This window comes from Leishmania panamensis, assembly GCF_000755165.1.
Source record: "Leishmania panamensis strain MHOM/PA/94/PSC-1 chromosome 29 sequence".
Lineage (NCBI taxonomy): Eukaryota > Euglenozoa > Kinetoplastea > Trypanosomatida > Trypanosomatidae > Leishmania > Leishmania panamensis.
Window position 1 is genome coordinate 691,178 of NC_025875.1, and position 18,849 is coordinate 710,026.

The 18,849-nt window shown below is 57.7% G+C and overlaps 6 protein-coding genes across 6 annotated transcripts; all 6 read right to left on the reverse strand.

Annotated features, from left to right (window-relative positions):
- Positions 1-1,309: 1,309 nt before the first annotated feature.
- Positions 1,310-2,662, reverse strand: LPMP_291610 (GTPase activator protein, putative; the record flags this gene model as incomplete). Its single annotated transcript, XM_010702464.1, has 1 exon — positions 1,310-2,662. The coding sequence occupies one exon, from the start codon at positions 2,660-2,662 to the stop codon at positions 1,310-1,312; it is 1,353 nt and encodes a 450-aa protein (XP_010700766.1).
- A 3,184-nt stretch (positions 2,663-5,846) lies between these two features.
- Positions 5,847-7,052, reverse strand: LPMP_291620 (glutamamyl carboxypeptidase, putative; the record flags this gene model as incomplete). Its single annotated transcript, XM_010702465.1, has 1 exon — positions 5,847-7,052. One exon carries the CDS (start codon positions 7,050-7,052, stop codon positions 5,847-5,849), a length of 1,206 nt encoding a protein of 401 aa, XP_010700767.1.
- Positions 7,053-7,860: 808 nt separating this feature from the next.
- Positions 7,861-8,985, reverse strand: LPMP_291630 (hypothetical protein; the record flags this gene model as incomplete). Its single annotated transcript, XM_010702466.1, has 1 exon — positions 7,861-8,985. The coding sequence occupies one exon, from the start codon at positions 8,983-8,985 to the stop codon at positions 7,861-7,863; it is 1,125 nt and encodes a 374-aa protein (XP_010700768.1).
- A 2,068-nt stretch (positions 8,986-11,053) lies between these two features.
- On the reverse strand, positions 11,054-12,259 carry LPMP_291640 (hypothetical protein; the record flags this gene model as incomplete). The annotated part of the gene is made up of 1 exon (XM_010702467.1): positions 11,054-12,259. One exon carries the CDS (start codon positions 12,257-12,259, stop codon positions 11,054-11,056), a length of 1,206 nt encoding a protein of 401 aa, XP_010700769.1.
- A 570-nt stretch (positions 12,260-12,829) lies between these two features.
- LPMP_291650 (hypothetical protein) lies at positions 12,830-13,201 on the reverse strand (the record flags this gene model as incomplete). Its single annotated transcript, XM_010702468.1, has 1 exon — positions 12,830-13,201. The coding sequence occupies one exon, from the start codon at positions 13,199-13,201 to the stop codon at positions 12,830-12,832; it is 372 nt and encodes a 123-aa protein (XP_010700770.1).
- Positions 13,202-14,183: 982 nt separating this feature from the next.
- LPMP_291660 (hypothetical protein) lies at positions 14,184-16,310 on the reverse strand (the record flags this gene model as incomplete). The annotated part of the gene is made up of 1 exon (XM_010702469.1): positions 14,184-16,310. The coding sequence occupies one exon, from the start codon at positions 16,308-16,310 to the stop codon at positions 14,184-14,186; it is 2,127 nt and encodes a 708-aa protein (XP_010700771.1).
- Positions 16,311-18,849: the final 2,539 nt, after the last annotated feature.

The following is an 18,849-nucleotide window of genomic DNA, read 5'->3' on the forward strand; positions in this document are numbered from 1 at the left end:
CATGTCGACCAACCATGTTTATGCCCTCCCCCCTTTGCTACCGAGTTGACGGCAGCGCAGCGCAGAGTATCCTGAACGAGAAAGAGGGTACCGTGTAAAGTAAAAAAGGGAGACAAGGTAAGAGTGAGGGGGTAAGGGAAAGAGTCAGTGGGGTGGGGTGCCAGAGGGAGGGAGGTGGTGCTGGTGTACGCACACGCACACAAACGGCGCAGCAAAAAGAAGGGTACCGTCCGCCGCTTTGCCAGGTGGCCATAAAAGCGAATTGCTTAGACGAATGCCGGCGTGAATGGCGGGGTATGGCAGCAGCAACAACAAATCGGGGCATCGATCGAATACCACCACTACCACGCTCTGCTGACTTCGCTGTCCGCTGCCGCATGATTGTCTCGCGCTTGCACATTTCCACATCAATGGCGATGTGCCGCTGCGAGGATTGGAGGACAGAGGATAGGGTGGAAAGGAGGGGGGGGGAGCGATGTTGTGGCGCAGTGGTCTCCATCATTGTGCACTGGCCACTTCACGCATTCAGCAGTATCCTCTCTTCGCGTGTGAGCATGTTTGTGTGGGCATGTGGGCATATGTGGGGGTGGGGGTGTCTCCCTTTGAAACTCACGTGCCGTGAACAGGTGGCCCAGCCTTGCGCTGTCAAGCATGACGCCGGTGAAGGGGAAGAGGGTAGGAGAGGCTGGGGTCGCCACCAGGAGTACGCTTACTCCCCAAAGGAGCGAAAGAGCCAAACCATCTTTTTCCCTCGTCCCCACAACACCCCCCTCCCCGCTGCCGGCTTCATGGCAGGATAAACACAAGTAAGCGAAATGAATGGGTGGGTGGGTTGGGGGTGGGGGATGGAGCAGCCACGGATTCTGGCGACACCCAGAGAGTCCCGAGATGTAAAAGTCACTCCACCAACGAGGAAAAAAAACCACATGTACGGCGTCATCCAACGCGACGTCGCGAACAAGAGAAAGAGAGAGAGAGAAGGAAGGAGGTGTAGCACAAAGCGGAGAGGTGGTGGCGTTGGCGATGAATCGAAAGGGGTGGTGGTAGAGGTGGAGTGGAAGGGAGAACTCTAGCTGGAGTAAAGCCAAAGAAGGAAAGCAGATAAACAGTCTGGTAGGCACGCCTTGTACATCTCATTAGACACACGCAGGCGCACACATCCACACGAAAGTGCGGTGCAAGAGCGGTCGCGTGTGCTGCTTCAGAGCAGACAAAGGATGCAACCACAAAAAAATGACACACACACACACACACACGCACGTACGCGTACGTGGAAAGAAAAACGAAAGCGCACAAACAACAACAACACTCAGAGGTCATTGGCAGAAGTCAGCGCCTTCTGACGTACAGAGCGCAGCTCCTGCGCGACGCGGCGCTCCTGCTGCACCACGCGAGCCTGCTCTCGCGCTTTCATCTGCTGCACCACTGCTGGCTTGCATTGCCGGCGCAGTTGGTGTAACTGCGCTGGTGCGATGGTCATCGACTGGGCCAGGCGAACCAGCGCTTCCGCGTCGAAGAGGCAGGCCGTGTGCTTGCGTAGGGAAACGAGAAGCTCGCCGGCATCGCCACTGCTGAGGAGGCTCGCGTCATCGAGATACTTTAACGTGGCGAGTGTGATTTCGAGGTGTGCAGGGGTGCGTTCTCCAGGGCTTGGCGTGCGGCAAAAGACGTAGTCCCACACATGCAGCGTCGTCTCGATTGGGAACACGTTCACAAACAAGGACATGATCCAGTTCGCAACAAGCACTTTCACTTGCAAGCCTGCCTCGCGAAACTTGGCGGCGACGCGAGGCAGCTGCTTCTCAACAAGGTATTCCAGCACAGCCTGCTCAACGTTGGCGCCCAACAGCGTTTCGCCATAGAAATCGTTGGGCAAGAGCTCCTCAAAGATGTGCACGAGCAACCAAAAAGCGCGCTCCTCGTCATCCAGCACGAGAAGCAGGAAAGCGGCCAGAAAGTTGAAGGATTGGCAGTAGCTCAGCAGTGGGTTACGCCAGCATAGCGCGTGCAGGACGTTGGTCAGCTTGTATGTTCCTACGTCTTGGTCAGAGAAGTAAGGGTGATCGGGAAAGGTTCGCTGCACGTCAGCGGCGATGGCGTCCGCATTCGAACCCGTCACGTACCCGTTGCGCCGTAGTAGCTTGGCGCAGAAGTACTCGTTCTCGTCTACCTTGAGCGCCATGCCTGTCAAGGTGAGCCACATGACGCTGCGTAGGTGGTGCGGAATTCCATACTCCCGCGCTACGGCGCGCAGCTTCACAATTACATCAGGCGACGCGCTCGCCAGCAGCGAGACGCCGCGGCAACGACGGTTCCACTTATCCTCTCGCTTGCGTTCCTTCCTGTCCCGGACGGACTGCGAAACAGCTTCGGCATGCACCACAGCTGGATCACGAGGGGCCGGGAAGCCGAGCCGTGGCAGCGACGACCAGTCCTGCAGGCTACTTGCTGAAGTAACTGGGTACGGCTTTGGCTGCGCAGCCTTCTCGTTGTTGGGCAGAGAGGACGACGTCGACGCCGTGGCCAGCCCCACGCGGCTGTTATTTCTGTACGGCACACAAACACCGTTACCGATAGCAGAGCTCACTTGTCGAACGGAAACGATGACGGGGCTATTGCCGTGTCCAGCAGTCACAGGTTGCTGCGAGCTCGACCACAGCATCTTCGTCACGGGTGTGGGACCTGTGTCCCGTACGACACTTACTGCCGCGTCTGCGGTTGCTACGCAGGCAAAGGTCATGCCCCCACCGCTGCCGAAGTCATCCATTAGCTTCATTTCCTCGTCAGCAGCGTGGCTTACGGACCCGGTGTCGTGTGCACGCACCAGGGGCAGTGTTGCAGGGCATTTGTCGAAGCTGTCATCAGTTCCCTCTTCAGTCGTGGCAGACAAAGGAAGCACGTGACTATCAGCCCACCTCGGCTCAGCTGCGACCACCGTATGCGCACTCGCCAGCGGGTGCTGATCCAGCGCGACAGTCACACTGCGTCGCGCTGCTGAGTGCAGTGCGCTTGTACAATGAGATGATGGGGTCGACGCCGACCTCTCAGCTACCTCGCTTGAGGTCTGCATTGGTTTGGGTGAAGACGAGAGGCAGTCCGACAACGTGGCAGGCACTGCTGCCTCTAGGGGTGAGTTCGCCGTAGGACTCAAGGGAAGAGGAGAAGGGAAAGGCAGGAAAGGGGAAGGTGCCGCGGGTGGCGTGTGGAGTCCAGGTGGCGCAAAGGGTGCCTGAAGTGCACATGGACCGATGATGTCCGCAGCAACTACTTCGGTTTGGCAACGCGGAGTCTGCCAAGCACCCGAGAAGAACAAGGAGCCTTCAGCGCGCATCGCGGTACCACCGGGACGGCCAGCCGCTGTACTGCCCTTAGCAGTCGGAATAATGAAGCTGCCCCGATCGCCGCTGCGATCATGACGGTGCTGGTCGTGATGCTGGCGAGGGACATCTTTACTTTTCGTGGAGGATGGTGCTCTTGGCATGGGGCTGTGGCCTACGTCTGATCCCTCTGCTGCTGGCGACAGACTCGATGCCGCTGGCGAGCCCACGAGTCCCGGCGTGGCAGGGGTGTGACAAGGGTAGCGATGCAGTCCTGGCGAACGCGATGCGGAAGCACGATCAGCAAGCGCCTCGTCGCTGAAAGCGCTAAGTGCGCGAATGGGTGAGTGCCGAGCAGACATAGGCCATGCGTTGCAGCCCGCGTCGACGCAGATGGATTTCGACTAGTGTGTGGTTGATGGCAGCAGGCGTGTATCCCGCTACACACGTGCGTATTTACGCACGAGGTCTGAGATCCAGGGAGCGGGTCTGTGGGCGGGCGTGGGTCTCTCCGATGGTGTAGGTGAGGAGGAAGGCTAAAATAGGGGGAGGGGAGGGCAATGACAGAGCGAGTGACGAGAGGCTTGCAGCTTGCGCGATGGCGAGCGCACGCGCGACGTTTTAAAAGAGGGAAAGCGGGCGGCCACAACAACACACACCGGCGCGCAGGCGTTGGTGGCAGTGTTGTAGTGGCGCCTCTCTGAGTACCGAGCTCCGTGGTAGAATTGCTGCAGTGAATAGGTGGCCTCAGACGCGGGTGGAATGACGGGGAGGAGATGGAGGGAGACAAGAAAGGGCAATGCTGAGGAGGGATCGAAATAGACCGAAGCCGAGTTGGAAACGGAAGCAGCTAAGCCTTTTTGAGTTCACGTGTGTGTGTGCGCGCGCGCCCGCGTGTGCTTGTGGGACTGTGCGTTAGTCTCAGCACAGTCTTCACCCTATCTGCTCCACCTTTCCCCGGTCAGTCATGGACCGTGTCTTTGCCGGTTTGGTTAGCGTTGTTCTCGTTGCTTTCATCAATATGATCCCCGCCTTCTTGGATCCAGTAGACAGAAGGCTAAGGAGAGAGAAAGACAGGTAAACGGGGGACAGAGGAGAGACAAGAAGACCACAGTAGTGCGCTTAGTGGAAAAGGGGGAGGGGAAATGGCAGGTAAGAGGGCGTTGCAGAGGTGGAGCGAAGAGAAACGACGCTGAATTGAATAAGGAGAACCAAGTGGGGCTGGCAGAGAGGTCGAAGGGGCACTAATCGTCTCGGTACCACCGCGCACCATCTGCTATGCGGCCCCTTTGTTATCTTCCACAGACACGCGCGCACGCCAGTATCCACAGCTCATGCTGCCGCTGCCGCCAACGTTCAAGTCCTGTTCAGAGGTTGAGCACAACGAGCGAACCACAGGTGCAAGACCGCCCCGCCTAAGGTGACTGATGAGGATACGAGAGAGAGAAGAGAGAGAGTAACCCAAAGGAACAGACAAATGTGAGCAAAAATGTAGACAGAGGCGCCTTCACATACACGACTTTGCCACCAACGACCGCCAGCAAATGGCCTAGAGGCCATCGTTGAGGCTGGGGACAGAGAGAGGGAGGACCGGCAGAGAAGGCAACCTCAACCCCGCAAAGGGAAAAGAGAAGAAAAATTGGCACCGGGGGGGGGCGCTCCAAATTGACCCACACGCACCACCGCGACTATCACAGCACCCAAAGAGGCAAGCAAGAAATAGGCGGGGGGACCTTCGAAGAAAGGAATGGAAAGGGAAAACGCACAAAGAAAGCAAAGCAGAAGTGAGTGGGGCAGACGAGCACCAGAGAGCGAAAGAATACACACATGGCGTGCCGCGTGCCTCACGCAGAAGACACAACCGCAACGGTCGACGTCGCCTTTTGCACATTATATAGCGCCTAAATTCAGCAGAGAACCACCCGAGAAGAGGGGTTGGGCAACACGCCGTCGCCTCCGCAGATTAGAAAAGAAAAAAGCGAAACCATGATTGCGCAAAGGAGAGATGGGAAACGAGGAGAGTACACAACAACAACAACAGTTTAGAGAGAGAAGAGTAGTCGCAAAAAGAAACGCAGGCTCACGCGCGCACATACAGACAGGCCCAGGCAGAGGCAAGAATCACCTGAGGCACATCATCCTAGCGAATATAGGAGAAAAGACAAAAGACGAATAGGGGGAGGGGAGGAGGAGGAGGAGAGCGACAACACCAAAGGCGACGGAAGAGCACAAGTGCTCTGCGCACGTCTGTGTGCGGCCTCAGCTGCGCCTTGCCATACATATAGACAAACATTTACACACACACACACACACACACGTGTGGGAAACCACGACCGCCAAAAGCAGCAACCCCGTGGCTGTGGCTCTCTTCTCCCTCCCTTCTTCCCCTCGGCCTCGGGGTGCAAAAAACAGAATATAGGAAGTGGGGGGTGGAGGGTCATTTGACAGCCAAGCCCCAAAGTGCAGTAAAACGGAGAGGGCGCTACGGAGAGCGCAAAAAATGATCCGCGTCATTGCCTTCTTCACCTCTTACAGATTGCCGGCACCACAGTAGCTGGGGTCCGTGTAGAGACGCACCATGTCCATCGTAAACACCGTGCTCTTCTCCATCTGGTCCACAAGCACGTACTCGTTCGGCAGGTGCGCCATTGCGCAAGGACCCGGACCCACAACCACCGTTGAAACACCCAGAACGTCTTCAAAGTAACCACCCTCCGTCCCACCACCCGTCCTGTACGTCTTCTTGTCGTTCCGGAGCTTCAAGGCCCTCTGCGTCACAGCAGCGTCGTCTTTACCGTTAAAGGCAGGCATGGTCACTGGACGCGTGACTGTCACCTCAGCATCGGGGTACTCCTCACGCATCGCAGGTAGAACGTGGTCGTTCACATACGCACGCACGCGCCGCTCGATGTCGTTCGGTGTTTCGTTGTCCGTGATGCGCACAGTGACCACAAATTCGCATTGTGCAGGCACAGTGTTCACAGCATTGCCACCCTTCACCAGCGCGGTCGTGATGCAGGGGAACGGACAGTCGTAGTCGGGGTTATGGGGGCCGCTCTTGCGCAGATCTATCGCGATCTCGCGCACCTTCGTGATGATCTGCGCAGCGTACTCGATCGCATTGCAGCTCGTGTTCATCAGCGCCATCGACGAGTGGATCGCCTTGCCCTGCACAGATACGTTCCACTGCGCAAAGCCCTTGGAACCAACGTAAACTTTCATGTCCGTCGGCTCACCGATGAGGCACGCATCCGCCTTGAACCCACGCTCCTTTAGATGCTCGATCAGGTACGGCACACCTGTGCAGCCCACCTCCTCGTCGAACGAGAAGGCGTAGTGCACGGGCTTCACACGCTTCATTGCCAAGAACTGCGGCGTCAGCGCAAGCACAACGGCCAGGAAGCCCTTCATGTCGCAGGCTCCGCGGCCAAACAGCTTGCCGTCCTTCTCCACCATCGTAAACGGGTCGCTATCCCACTTCTGCCCATCCACTGGCACAACGTCCGTGTGCCCCGACAGCACGATGCCGCCCTGGGTCACGCCGTTCTCGCCTGGCAGCGTTGCCCAGAGGTTTGCGTGCGTCTTCTCTGGGTTGTACACAAACGTCGACACAACACCAACAAACTGCAGGTAATCGCGCACGTACTGCACCATCGGCAAGTTCGAGTTGCGGCTCGTCGTGTCGAAGCTGATGATCTTCGCCAGCCACTCGCGAAACGTCGTTGGGTAGGGCATGGTAAGGCAGGAGTGTATTTCTTGCGAAGGAGGAAGGTACGGAAAAACGAAGTGAAATGCGGGCGATGATAGCTGCTGAGTGGAGAAGCGTGTGGAGGAAGAGGAGGCGGGTGATGGAGGGCGATCCTAGCAGCTGCAACTTCAGTGGAGAGAGAACTGTCGCTGGCGCTGCTGGATGTGTGCTTGTTTGCCTTCTTAGGTTTCACAACAGAGAGGAGGAGTAAGGGAGAAGGACGCAGCACCGTGGGCAGGATGCGAATATATATATATACATAGCGAAGAGAGAACGGAGTATGTCCACTTCCTTCCACATCCCTTGCGTGGCGACACATGGCCAATTGCGAGGGGGAGGAGCATTGGAGGGCCGCTGAAATTCCATATGAGCACATGAAGAAGTACAGCCACGAGTCCAGCCCGGCAGTGGGCCACTGCTGTACCGACCACACCAGCATCGTGAAACGAGCAAACAAACAACTACACACACACAGCTCACAGCAACAACGAGTGCGGGTGGCTCGCAGTGTCGGCGTGCGCACGGGCTGTGACTGCACTGCTTGCTCGGCGGTGTCAACGAGACACTCGAGATGTATATTGCACGCTTGAAAAGGCACTAGTACCCGAGGTGAATGTGGGAAGGAGCTGAGCAAGCACATTGAAGGTAAGCGAGAGAGGGGAGAAAAAAGAGCGCGAGAGCGACAAACATACAACATACTCAGAGCAGGGAGCAGAGACAAGTGGTGAAAACAGTGGTGAAGCGCAGCATGGCGGTACGGCTGCCGCCATGATCCATACACACATACAGGGCTCGCTACACGACGACGTAGTGGTATCTTTCTTCTCCTTTGTCGGTAGGCAAAATGGCGCCGCTGAAGCGGCAACGGTTAGGCGATGGCAAGGGGAAGCACGCGAGGCTTCCTACGCAGAGCCGTGGCGACTGCGTCGCAGACTTTGACGTCGCTATCGAAATAGCGTGTTGCAGCTGCGCTTCCGTAGACTGCACTTGCACCACCCAGACTGTTTGCCCGTCGGCGGCAAAACCGGTCTCACAGTGCAGCCAGCCGTCGTTGGCCGCTACCCCCACACCTGGCGTGGGACTGCTGGCCTCTGCATAGGAGGCAGCAGTGTTTGCGCGAGACGACGCAGCTGCAGCTGCCATAAAGCTGTTACCCCGTCGCCGGTGTGTAGATTTCGCCAAGGAAGCACTAGCGCTCGCAGCTGGGCGAGGCATTAAGGTTACCTTGTGTTTGCACTCGGCTCGCACTTTGCTCGCTCCTGCAGCACCGCCAATCATCGTAGGCGAAGGTGCACTGCGGGCAGGAAGCGGGGAAGAAACGCTTGTCACTCTCGCTGACTCCCAAGCCTGCACAATGACGGCGCAGTCGAAAACATGTAGAGTGCCATTGGCACTGAGTGCCGCGACTCGATGCGCGTCTTGCTGCACCGCGAGTGAGAGCACCGCGGCGGGACGATGGCCCCGCTGTAGCGCTACCAGCAATGCGCCAGTAACACTATCAAATATCTTCACGGTGGTGCCAAGCTCTGAGGCGGTGGCCAGCAGCTGACCATCTGGACGGAAACGCAGATGTGCAACCGCATGGTGATGCGCTGGGATGGTGCGCTGCTCCGTGGGCGGCGTGGCAGTACCAAAGGCACTACTCGTGATCACATCGCCCGCTGCTGTGGTGCCCGTAGAGGTTCTGCCAGTGTCGACAGATGCGGACGCCGCAGAAACTGGTCGGCCATCGTCTCCTGCCTGCATTTGGCGGAGTGATGTAGGTGGTACACTATGTAGCGTCAGCACCGTAACGTCACCACGGTACCCGCGGGCAGATTGAGGGAAGGCGACAGCGTACGATATGTCACCGCCCGCCTTCCGCGATGGCACGGCAGCAGAGAGGTCCAGCACGCCACGTGGATTTAGCGGTCTGTACATGCTTTGCTGCCGAATGTACCGCAACGTGCGGAGGTCGACGAGGTGAAAGAGGTCCACAGCTGCCACGAGGAGGACTGACGAGTTTGCCCGAAGCGCCAGCACCGGCGACCCGCAGAAGTGCAGGGCGGCAAGGCAAGTGTCCCTGATAGCATCAAACAGGTATACATAGCGCCGACACTCGGCCTCGGCGGCTACGAGGGATGAGACGTTTGCTGGATCTTCCGCTAGCGCGGGCGACTCGCGCAGCTCCTCGTCACCAGCAAGCGAAGCAGCAGCGTCATAACCGCTGTTGTTCCTCCTGCTCGGCAGTGGCGCGGCTCCAGCGTCGTGACTCTGCTCTTCATCTACTCCTGTTAAGGCTACCGTGGATGGCACAAACACTAGGGGACGAGCTCGAAACACAACAGCGACAAGAGCGCTGTCGCCAGCCACCGTTGCCGTGTATACGGGAGTACGCCAGAGCGCGGTGGGCGGGATAGCACCGTCGGCACTGCCAGCAGCGTCGGGGATGGGCTCAGAGGATACCACACCGTTTGAAGGAGGGTGGGGGTGCAGTGGCTGCACTATCGACCCCCCTCGTTGCTCGGATGCCATCATCAGTTCATATGCCCTGACGCCCGCCACAGTCGACAGGAGAGCGACAGTGCAGGAGGGGTTGAGTGTAGAGGCGGAGGGGTAAAGAAGCCGTTGTCCTCCCGCGCCTCCGTGAGCCTCTGCAGCATCAAATGCGGTGCCAGCTGCGTTTTCCATGACCGTGATGGGGCAGAAAAGATGCCCCTCTCCACAAAGTTCTAAAGAGTGTATGGGTGTGTGTGTGTGTGGGGTGGGGGGGGGTGCCTCAACGAATCCAACATGAACGAGCGAGGCGAAGAGAGAGAATAACAAGGTGATCTATCAATTCACACAGACAACACAGCGTATCCACGGAACCGTCGGACACAGCCGCGCTCGCGCTTTCGGGTGGTAGTCCTTAACACTATACACACCCTCTCCGGATGTGAAACGAGGATTTGGCGCGTCACTCCGTCTTGCCATAGCCGGTATGTACTTGGTCGGCGTGTGAGAGAGCGGGAGAGGCGATGGACAAGGAGGAGAGAAACGAAAACGAAAGAGTGAAGAATGGGAGAGGGCATACGGCCTGCTGACAACAGGAAAAAGAGAGAGACTATCAAGTATGAGTAGAGAGGGAAAGGATGCATTGCGTCCCCCTTCTCAGCTTCCATCCTCGCCTTCGTACCCAAGCACCGAGGTGTACACATGTACGCACCATGAGACTTTCAACCTCGAAATCAGGAAGTAGAAAGGATACCATCGATTGCAGCAGCTTGACGGAGTTGTGACCTGCTATGGCGAAAGGAACTCTCAGTCCGTGAGGCCAGATGAAGACGGTGATTGGAAAGATGGCGAGCCCAGTGGTGCATGCCCACTCTTTGCCATCCCCCAACATACAACCAGAGGTAGAGAGACACGCACACGTACAGGAACCCCCCCTCCCTCGATATGCGCTTCTTCTTTTAGTCGTACGAGGCCAACGCCACATGATTATGCGCCACCACTTTCACCTCCATTTCCCTGTAACCCTCTCCCCATCCTATAGCGCATTCGGAGAGGCGCACACACCAATGCGGGTTTCCAGCAATGGTTGCAGACAAGACAGGGCAGCGCACAGGGAGAGGTGGGGAGGAGGGGGAGGGGGGAGAAGACGGAGGAAGGGGTGTTTAGAAGAGAGGGAGCGACATCGATAGTGGAGCGGAGAAGAAAGAAATAAGGAGAAAAGTGCAGCTCGTCGTCGCGCACGCATACAGGCACTAGAGACGCGTGGGACAAGGAGTAACAAGTGGATCACCCTCCACAACACGCCTCCAGCTCGGCTGCGTTGCCATTCCGTCCCTTAATTGAACACGCTCCTGACTGCCGAAACTCTCGACCTCGCCAAACGTCAACGTACCTGTGGTTCAGCGTGAAGGGGGGGGGGGAAGGCACGTGTGTGGGTGTGTGCTCATCTCTGAGAGAGAGATTGACGCGCCATGTGAGTCACTTCTCTTTACAGCGCTTAAATCTCTTGCTGTTAAATCCCTGGCGGGGCCTCGAAGAGCATATTCGATGCACGGTCGATGCTGCGGTGGCACATGTAGAAGGCCACCTTGCACTGCTCGTAGGTAAAGCCCAGCTCCGTCATGGCTTGAATCTTTTTTTCATCCTCCTCGGAAGGAACCCGCGAGAGGATGAAGTCCTTTTCGGATCGCCACTTTGCCCTGTCGGTGCGTGCGCCGCCGCCACTAGCATCGCTGTTACTGTCGTCCACTTCCTCTACTTGCATCCCGCTCGCCTCCAGTTCAGCAAGGTCGGTTGCGTCAAAGTCGCCGCCGTCGCCACGGCGGGCTGCCGAGGCGACGTAGTTCTGAAACAGCTCCTGCATCTGCTCCGCCGTCTCCTCATCCATCTCCTGATCCTCCTCCCCCATGGACCATTCCAGCGAGTCCTCTTCCTCTTCGTCCTCGTCGCTATCCATGGTGCCGCCGTGAAGCATGCGGTCCGCCGCTTTGGTGAGCTGCTCATTGTTCATGAGGGTGATGAAGGTCTCCTGGTGCTGCACGATCACTTGGAAGAGGGAGGGGTGATTGCGCTCGATCCGCTCCATCACGGCCTGCGGGTTGGCCAGAAATTCTTGCCGCAGAACGGTTAGGTCGGGGACGACTTCCTGTAGGGCATCAAACAAGTCATTCCGCCCCTTGGTATCGCCGTCTTCCTCAGAGTCATCCTCGTCCTCCTCCTCCTCTAGCGCGCTTTCCTCCTCGTCTCTCTCGTCCTCCTCGCCGGAAATGAAGATGGGGGTCTCCACTTGGTCCTCCGCATCAAGACGCGCACGTTTTGTTGCCGGACCTGCGAACGGCGCTGCCCCACCCGTCTCCACCGCTGCTGCACCGGCCACGCTCGACAAGGTGTAATTTTTCGGCACCACCGTCAAGCTATCGCCTTCCTGCAACCCGCACTCAGTCAGCAGCCTCTTCTCGTCACCAAAGTTCACCATTGTGGAGGCCAAAGACGGCGATGACCCTGGAACTGCTGAGGCGTCTTCGGTCGCACCCGCGTGGTGATCGAAGCGAAACCCAAAGGCCATGACGTTGAGTCGAAACTGAATGGCAACAGTGGCACGGAGGTTCTGCACAGTCGCCTTCGGGTTGGCCACTGTTATCTCCTTCGTCACCGCCTCGCTCTCGGCCAGGAGGGACGAGTTGACGGAGGAGACAAGGCAAGTCACGATGAACTTCATATCTATGTGAGCGCTTCTACGTTGGTGCCTGCACAAGTCCTAGTAATAGCTGTCGTTGCAGTGGTGGTGGTGGTGGCGGCAGCGCTACACGTGGTGTGGTCGCCCGTGATGGTAGTGGGAGCGAGGGAGAGAGGTTCTGAAGAAAGATGAGCTTGAGAGATACATAGGGGGGGGGGAGGTGAGGGGAAAAGGACAGCAGGATGAAGGTGCCTGGAGGGAGGAACAGGAGAAAGGGTAGGGAGTATCTCCAGTTGTGCTTCTCCCTCACTCCTTACCCCATCACACAGCCACAGAAACGAGAGCCGTACACTTGTCGAAGAGAAAATGGGAGAAGCTGTAACGTCGATGGGAGCACACGGTGCCACTGAGGAAAGCACGGGACATCGCGTTTCCCTGACGTTGGCGAAAGAATGTCCCTCACCCACGCAGTGTGCTCGTATGAGTATAGCGTGTCTTTGTTGATTGTGCTGCCTCAACGGCGTGGTAGCCCAATGCAAGTTGGCACCCGACAGAGACGGACCACGCACCCCGCAGAGAGAGAGAGAGAGCAACACTCACACGACGGCCTCATCATCGGTGTGCGTTAAAGTCCATAGGCTCTGTACCAAATGGGCACTCAGCCGTGCCTGGCGGTGCCCACACATCCTTGGGCAGCGCAGTCCCGCACCACACTTCCGCGGAGGGGCATAGGCGCATACACTCCTCCATTGCCCAGGAGGGGTTTGTGAGGCTGGGGTTGAGCTGCGCAATCATTCGAGGCAGCACATCAGGAAACCGATCTACGCGCTGCTTCGAGGTCTCGAGCGGTTCCTCCATCGCCGCTGCCGCCGTTAATGTGCTTAAATAAGCTTCATTGTAGTGGCACACAGACTCCAATAGAGCCGTGCGAATCCGAAGCGTGCCCCCAGTGTGTCTGGTGGGCGTGTCTTTTCTACTCTGCATAATGCCACATACACACACACACACAGAGAAACGAAGGAGAGAGCAGAGGGTGTCCTTGACGTCCTCTTCGCTTCCAGCTGACTGGAGGTACCGATGATTTATGAGTGAGATGGGGAAGGTTGTAAGGGGCGTACTTCTGAAGCTCAGGTGGAAAGATTGTGAGAGCAACAAGGTTTACTCACACGATGGTAGCAGGCAAAAGGTGAGGAAAAAATGAGCGGATGCATACAGCCCCCTCCCACCACTCTACACACATGCGTGCTATGAACTATTTCCCCTTTTTTTTCCATCATCCGAGTCGAAAGGGTCAACGATACGGACGAGAGGAGTAAAAGCAACGAAGCGAAGGATGAAGGAGAGTGGAAAAACGAGTCAGGAAAACACATAACTAGAAGGCATTTGAGGGAAGGGGGAAAGGCGGTATCTACACCCACTCACACAGGCAAGCATAGTAGGTGAGCAGCAACGAGCATAGTGGTCAGTGCCTCCCCCGGGCCTCGTGCCGTTCCGGTTGCCCCTCTACCTCGTTTGATCCTCTGCCTTTGAGGCCAAACTCACAGGCATTGAGTGCAGGTGCTGGAGAGGGGGAGCGATAAACACCAGGGGGAATGCAAAAAAAAAAAACGATCGCGCAGGTGTTGTCATCATACCTGCGGCGCTCTCGTCCTCTTCTCTTTATTTATTTTTCCTTCATTCGCAATTTTGACATGCTTTGTTGCCCTTTTATGTTCCGTCTTTTTTTTTTTGTGTGTGTGGGTGGGTGCACACGTCGTTGTGCAGCACCACTGGCCAACTGCGCTACTGAACGCGGCCCATCATGGTCACGGCATCTAAGCGAAGACACATGCACGCACAACCACGCACCGTACTGCCGTCGTCCACGGGCGATCCATGAACAGTCTTCGTGGGAGTCGAAAAATGTACACGTACTGTTTTCTTTGGGGGGGGGGTGAGGGGGTGGAGGCTTTGGCGGCCTCTTCACTCATCTGCGGTCGCCACTGCGTCGGCGCGGCGCTGCCCAATTCGACGTGCCAGCTGATGTTCGCGGGGTGGGCACCGGTACCTGTATGTGCGGCTCTGACTCGTCCTCGTCCCTATCGCAGCCGTCTGACTGGCAGTGCACCAGCTGGGAAGCGGACATCCTCCCCCGATGGCTGTGCGAGCGCGGTGTGAATGCCCCTGGTCGGCGCGTTTCGCTGAGCAACGCAGAGGGGGCGGCGGTGACGGTGTCATCCTTCCACGACGTCTGAGAGCCGCTCCTTCTAACTGCTGACAACCTTTGCCCAGGGGAAGGGTAAAGTGAGGACGAGAGTGCACTGCTGAGGGAGTCGGCGCTCGGGACGGTGGTGCTTCTGGGGTTGCCATTCATGCCGCTAGTTGCCGAGACAGTTGTTGGCGGCGCTGTAGTGCTGCATCTACTAGACAGCTGAGCGCTGAAAACTCCTGTTCGCACGCTCGAGTCAGCGCTGCTCTCCTCGTCCACGGCTGCAGAATGGCTGACGCGTGAACAAAGAGAGGCTGTGGGGGACGACAAGGGCGCACCGACATCTATAGACTGACGCACATCTCGGGAAAGAACCTTGGCGGGGGGGTCGTCCATCGACCGGGTTGTCTCACGTAGCGCTCGCACAGCACGCCCAGTAGAGCTCGAGGTGGAGATGGGGATGCTATTGAGGCCACCGTCAGCGTCGCTGCTGAGTTTGCTGTTCGGTGTCTCTGTCGCGCTCATGGGAGACGCACTGGTGTTTGTCCTCGGGGCCACGAACGGGACGATCTCGGGAGCGATGCGCCGTTTGCGCACATTTACCGTCATCACGGCTTCGAGCAAGCGACGCTCGCCCACAGACAACTTCATTGCACGTAAAGTGGGGGACTCGTCATCGCGTTGGTCCGTGGCCAGTGTCTGGGTGCGCGGTGGTACCAGGGAGGCCTCTTGCTTTATGGACTCAGTACCCTGTCCGCTCTCCGTCACCTCTGCCAGCGAAGCCTGAATGTTCGAGAAGGATACGCTGGGAGACGAAAGGCGGCGGTGACTGCTGCTGCCACAGGGCCCATCCGCTCCGCTACAGCCTGCCACCGCCGCAAACGCTGCCAAAGAAGGTGGCGTTGCTGGGGAGCGGCGGCGCAAGTCACGCACAGATAGTGGTGGGGGCGGGAGAATAGCACTTGGTGAGCAGGACGGAGCTACAACACTATTGTTGCCGAGACGCGTTGCTGTAGCGAAGAAAGCGTGTCCGTAAGTCAGCAAAGGTGACGAGTAACGGCCGCCGTCGCTAGTAGGCTGGCTGGCTTCGCCAACACTCATGTTGCTGCTTACTGGGGTAGCAGCACCAGCAGAGTCTCTGGCGAGGTGCGCATTCATGCCGACGCGCGTGCTCTGAAAGGTGCGTGAGCGGGTGATGGGGGCAGATGCGCCAAAGCTCTGATAGCTGCTGATCGTATACTTGCCCCGATTGGGCCCTGCTGTTCCGAGTCGACGTGTGGTACCGCGAGTCGCCGTGTCTGCCAGTTCTGACACTGTACTTGACGAGGGTAACGAAGCCGAAAACGAGGAAAGTGACACTCTTGAAGGGCGCACGATGAGGGTGCTGGAAGGCAACGGTGGCGGCTCGCTTGCCGCGGCTGCCAAAGATGAAGTGGATACTGCCGTTGCAGAGTGAGCCGTGGCGGTGACCGGGGTGAGCTGAGCCCCGAATACCTTGTTGAACCACTCTGAATCGGCCCCCCAGCTGTCAGCGTTTGGTTTACCCACGGACGCCGCTGTGGCAGCCAGCGGTTGACATCCGCCACCGTCGCTCGCGGCGCAGGACGATAGCATTGCAGTCCCGCAGACCACATTCTCGGGAGGCACCCTCGGTCGACTTTCTTCGTGTACACGATGACTCCCGTAGGTGCCGAGGTACCCGATGGATGCCTCATCAAATGTCACATGCCGTGTCCGCCTTGCGGACTCATGCGCGCCAACGCTTTCTTGATTGGACAAAGAGCCGGCGCTAGAGTCAGCGACGTCAGCCTTCGGGGAGCCGGATGGGGTGTGCATACGGCAGGAGGAGGCCGGTGGCTTAGCCACAGAGATGGAGCTCGACGCGACACGTACGGTGCTGCTCATGCTTCCCTTCCGTTTAAGAATGCCGTGGGCCGGAGGTCTGGCCAGCCACGGCCTCTCTAGGACTGCCGGCCCCTCTGTGCTGCGGTGGGTCGCACTGCCAGCAGCGGGGGTGCAGGAGGACGACTGCGGTAGTGAGGCGCAGCCCTTATCATCTCCATGCTCCCTGGTAGGAGCAGCAGACACGACGACGCTACCTGGTTGACTTGGGGTCGGCGCGGCTGCCGCGAAGGACGCAGCGCCGCTGGGGTGCAACACTGGAGAGGATGTGGTGTGGGAGGAAGAGATGTCACACGTGGAGCTGCCGCACACTGCACGGCTTTGCAGCTCTTCGGCTATTGCGCTGCTTGTCTCAATCGAGTGCGGGCGTGCCTCGGCCCTCGAACGTGTTTGGTGATCCACTAGGGAAGATGTCGGACGAGGTGTTCGAGCGCGGCAGCGCGTGACGCATGGAACCTCCGTAGCCTCTCCATTCTTTCCTGCGAGCCAAGCAGGAGCAAACCTCAGTGAAGCAGCACGGTCGGCAGTCAGGGAGGATGTGTATTGGCACGGCTCTGCAGATCTGGCTCTGGCCGGTAGGCGGGTACACACGACTCGAGTGGTTCCCCCCCTATTGTTCTCTGAGGCTAATGAGGCGTTGCACAAACTACTACGTCCCGAGTAAGCTCCTGTGCTTTTCGAGGTCGCTATCATGCCTTGAGCACTGGTTTCCCGAGTAGCTTGTAGGCCATTGTGAGAGGACGTGACGATATGCGATGCGTGTGCGTCAGCCTGTCTTGTTCGGTGCGGCGACTCGCCTTTCGCTGCAAAGCGCGGCCTCTTCACCCGTGGGATGGAGAAGCGCGGCGTCAGTGCCAGAGATGCTGTGTCTCCGTGAGCATCCGCTAACCCAGGCGCGGCCCTCAGGGCAGATGCCTGCTCAGTGGACCGCGGCTGTAGCTGGCTGCGTGGCGGCGGCATTCAACAACGGCGAAAACTCCAATAAGCCCTGACGAGGCAACAAATCAGAGAAGTGACGCCCTTCACTCGAAGCTGGAAAGAAACGAAAGAAAAGATTCTCTTGTCTGCTGGTTTTATTCTACACTCTCTTTTCGCTCGTGTGTGCAGATGCACCTACGATGTGCGTAGTATCGATTATGGGGTGGAGAGGGTGAAAGGTAGACGGTGGGGCTGAAATAGACAGCCCAAGGCCCACGTGTGCGTGTGACAGAGAGAGAAAGAGAGGAGGAAAGAGACAGCAGGGGCGAAAGGAACGCGGTGCAACAGCAAGAGCAGCCTGCAGTTCTACCAGAGACTACACACAAGTTGGTGTGTGTGTCCGTGTGTGTGTCGAGTGGAGAGAGGGAGGAGAGAAGATACCAGCAAACAAGAGCGAAGAAGAAATAGGAAACGTGGGTTTGTTGGATGTGTCTAGAGAGTAACAACAACAACAAAAAGGAAGGAGCGACAATGAGAATAGAGAGGGGCGGGGGAGAGGGAGGGGGGGGACATGCAGTCTTGGCAAACAAAAAAAAAGTCTCACTGAACACAAAAGCAAGCACGTCTCTCGCTCTCTCTCTCTCTCTCGGTGTGTGTGCGTGCGTGTGTGGGTCGAATGAAGAGAGAGAGGAGAGAAGATGCGATGCGAGCGCGTGGACCACTGGAATAACAAGAGTGCAGACAACACCAACAACAAAAGGGAAGAGAACCACGCACGAGAAGTCAGGCAACTACACACAGACACACACACACACGTAGGTGGGAGACAGAAAAGAGAACCCCTCAATACATAAGGGAGGATAAACACCACTACACGAAACAGTTTGAAGATAAAGCGTTTTTCCTTTTCCCTTCGCTTCCTATGCAGGTCAATGTACTCCACGTGTGTGTGTGTGAGGGGGGTGCGGATGTCTCTGCACGAAGGGAATTTTCGATGCGGTGCGTGTGAGATAACAGCAAAAAGGCACAGAAAAAAAGTCGCAGAGAGGGGCAGGGGGGGGGGGGGAAAGGGAAGAACTGACGGGACGGAGCGGGATAGGGGTGGGGTAGGGTGGGGCGGTCGAGAGGGACGCCAGGAAGGGCCAACGAAGAGACACACGCACGCCACCGCAGGAGAAGAAAACGGAACAAAAAGAGAGAGAGGATGCGCCCGAGAACACAGGCCGACAGACACACACACACACACACACACACAAGCGAAAGAAAAGGGAGACAGAAGACAGCACGGTAAGGCACACAAGCACAGAGACAGATGGACAGACACACACACACACGCAGGTGGGAGAGGGGGGCTGCACACCGAGGGGCCAGTAAGGAAGAGGATGGAGAGTGAGGGAGGCGTGGAAGAGGGGGGAGGGAAGGAATGGGGAAGCAACGACGAGTCGGACAACAGACCAAGAAAAAAATAAAAGAAGGGCGCAAAGGCGCACTCGCAGGAGGACAAGAAGCAGCGGAGGGCACAACGCACGAAGGCGAGCCAAGAGCAGGGGAGGAAGGGGCTGAAGAGGGAAGAGGAGGAGGGGGACCGAGCCACAGCGATGCCTGCATGCAAAAGAGAGTACGT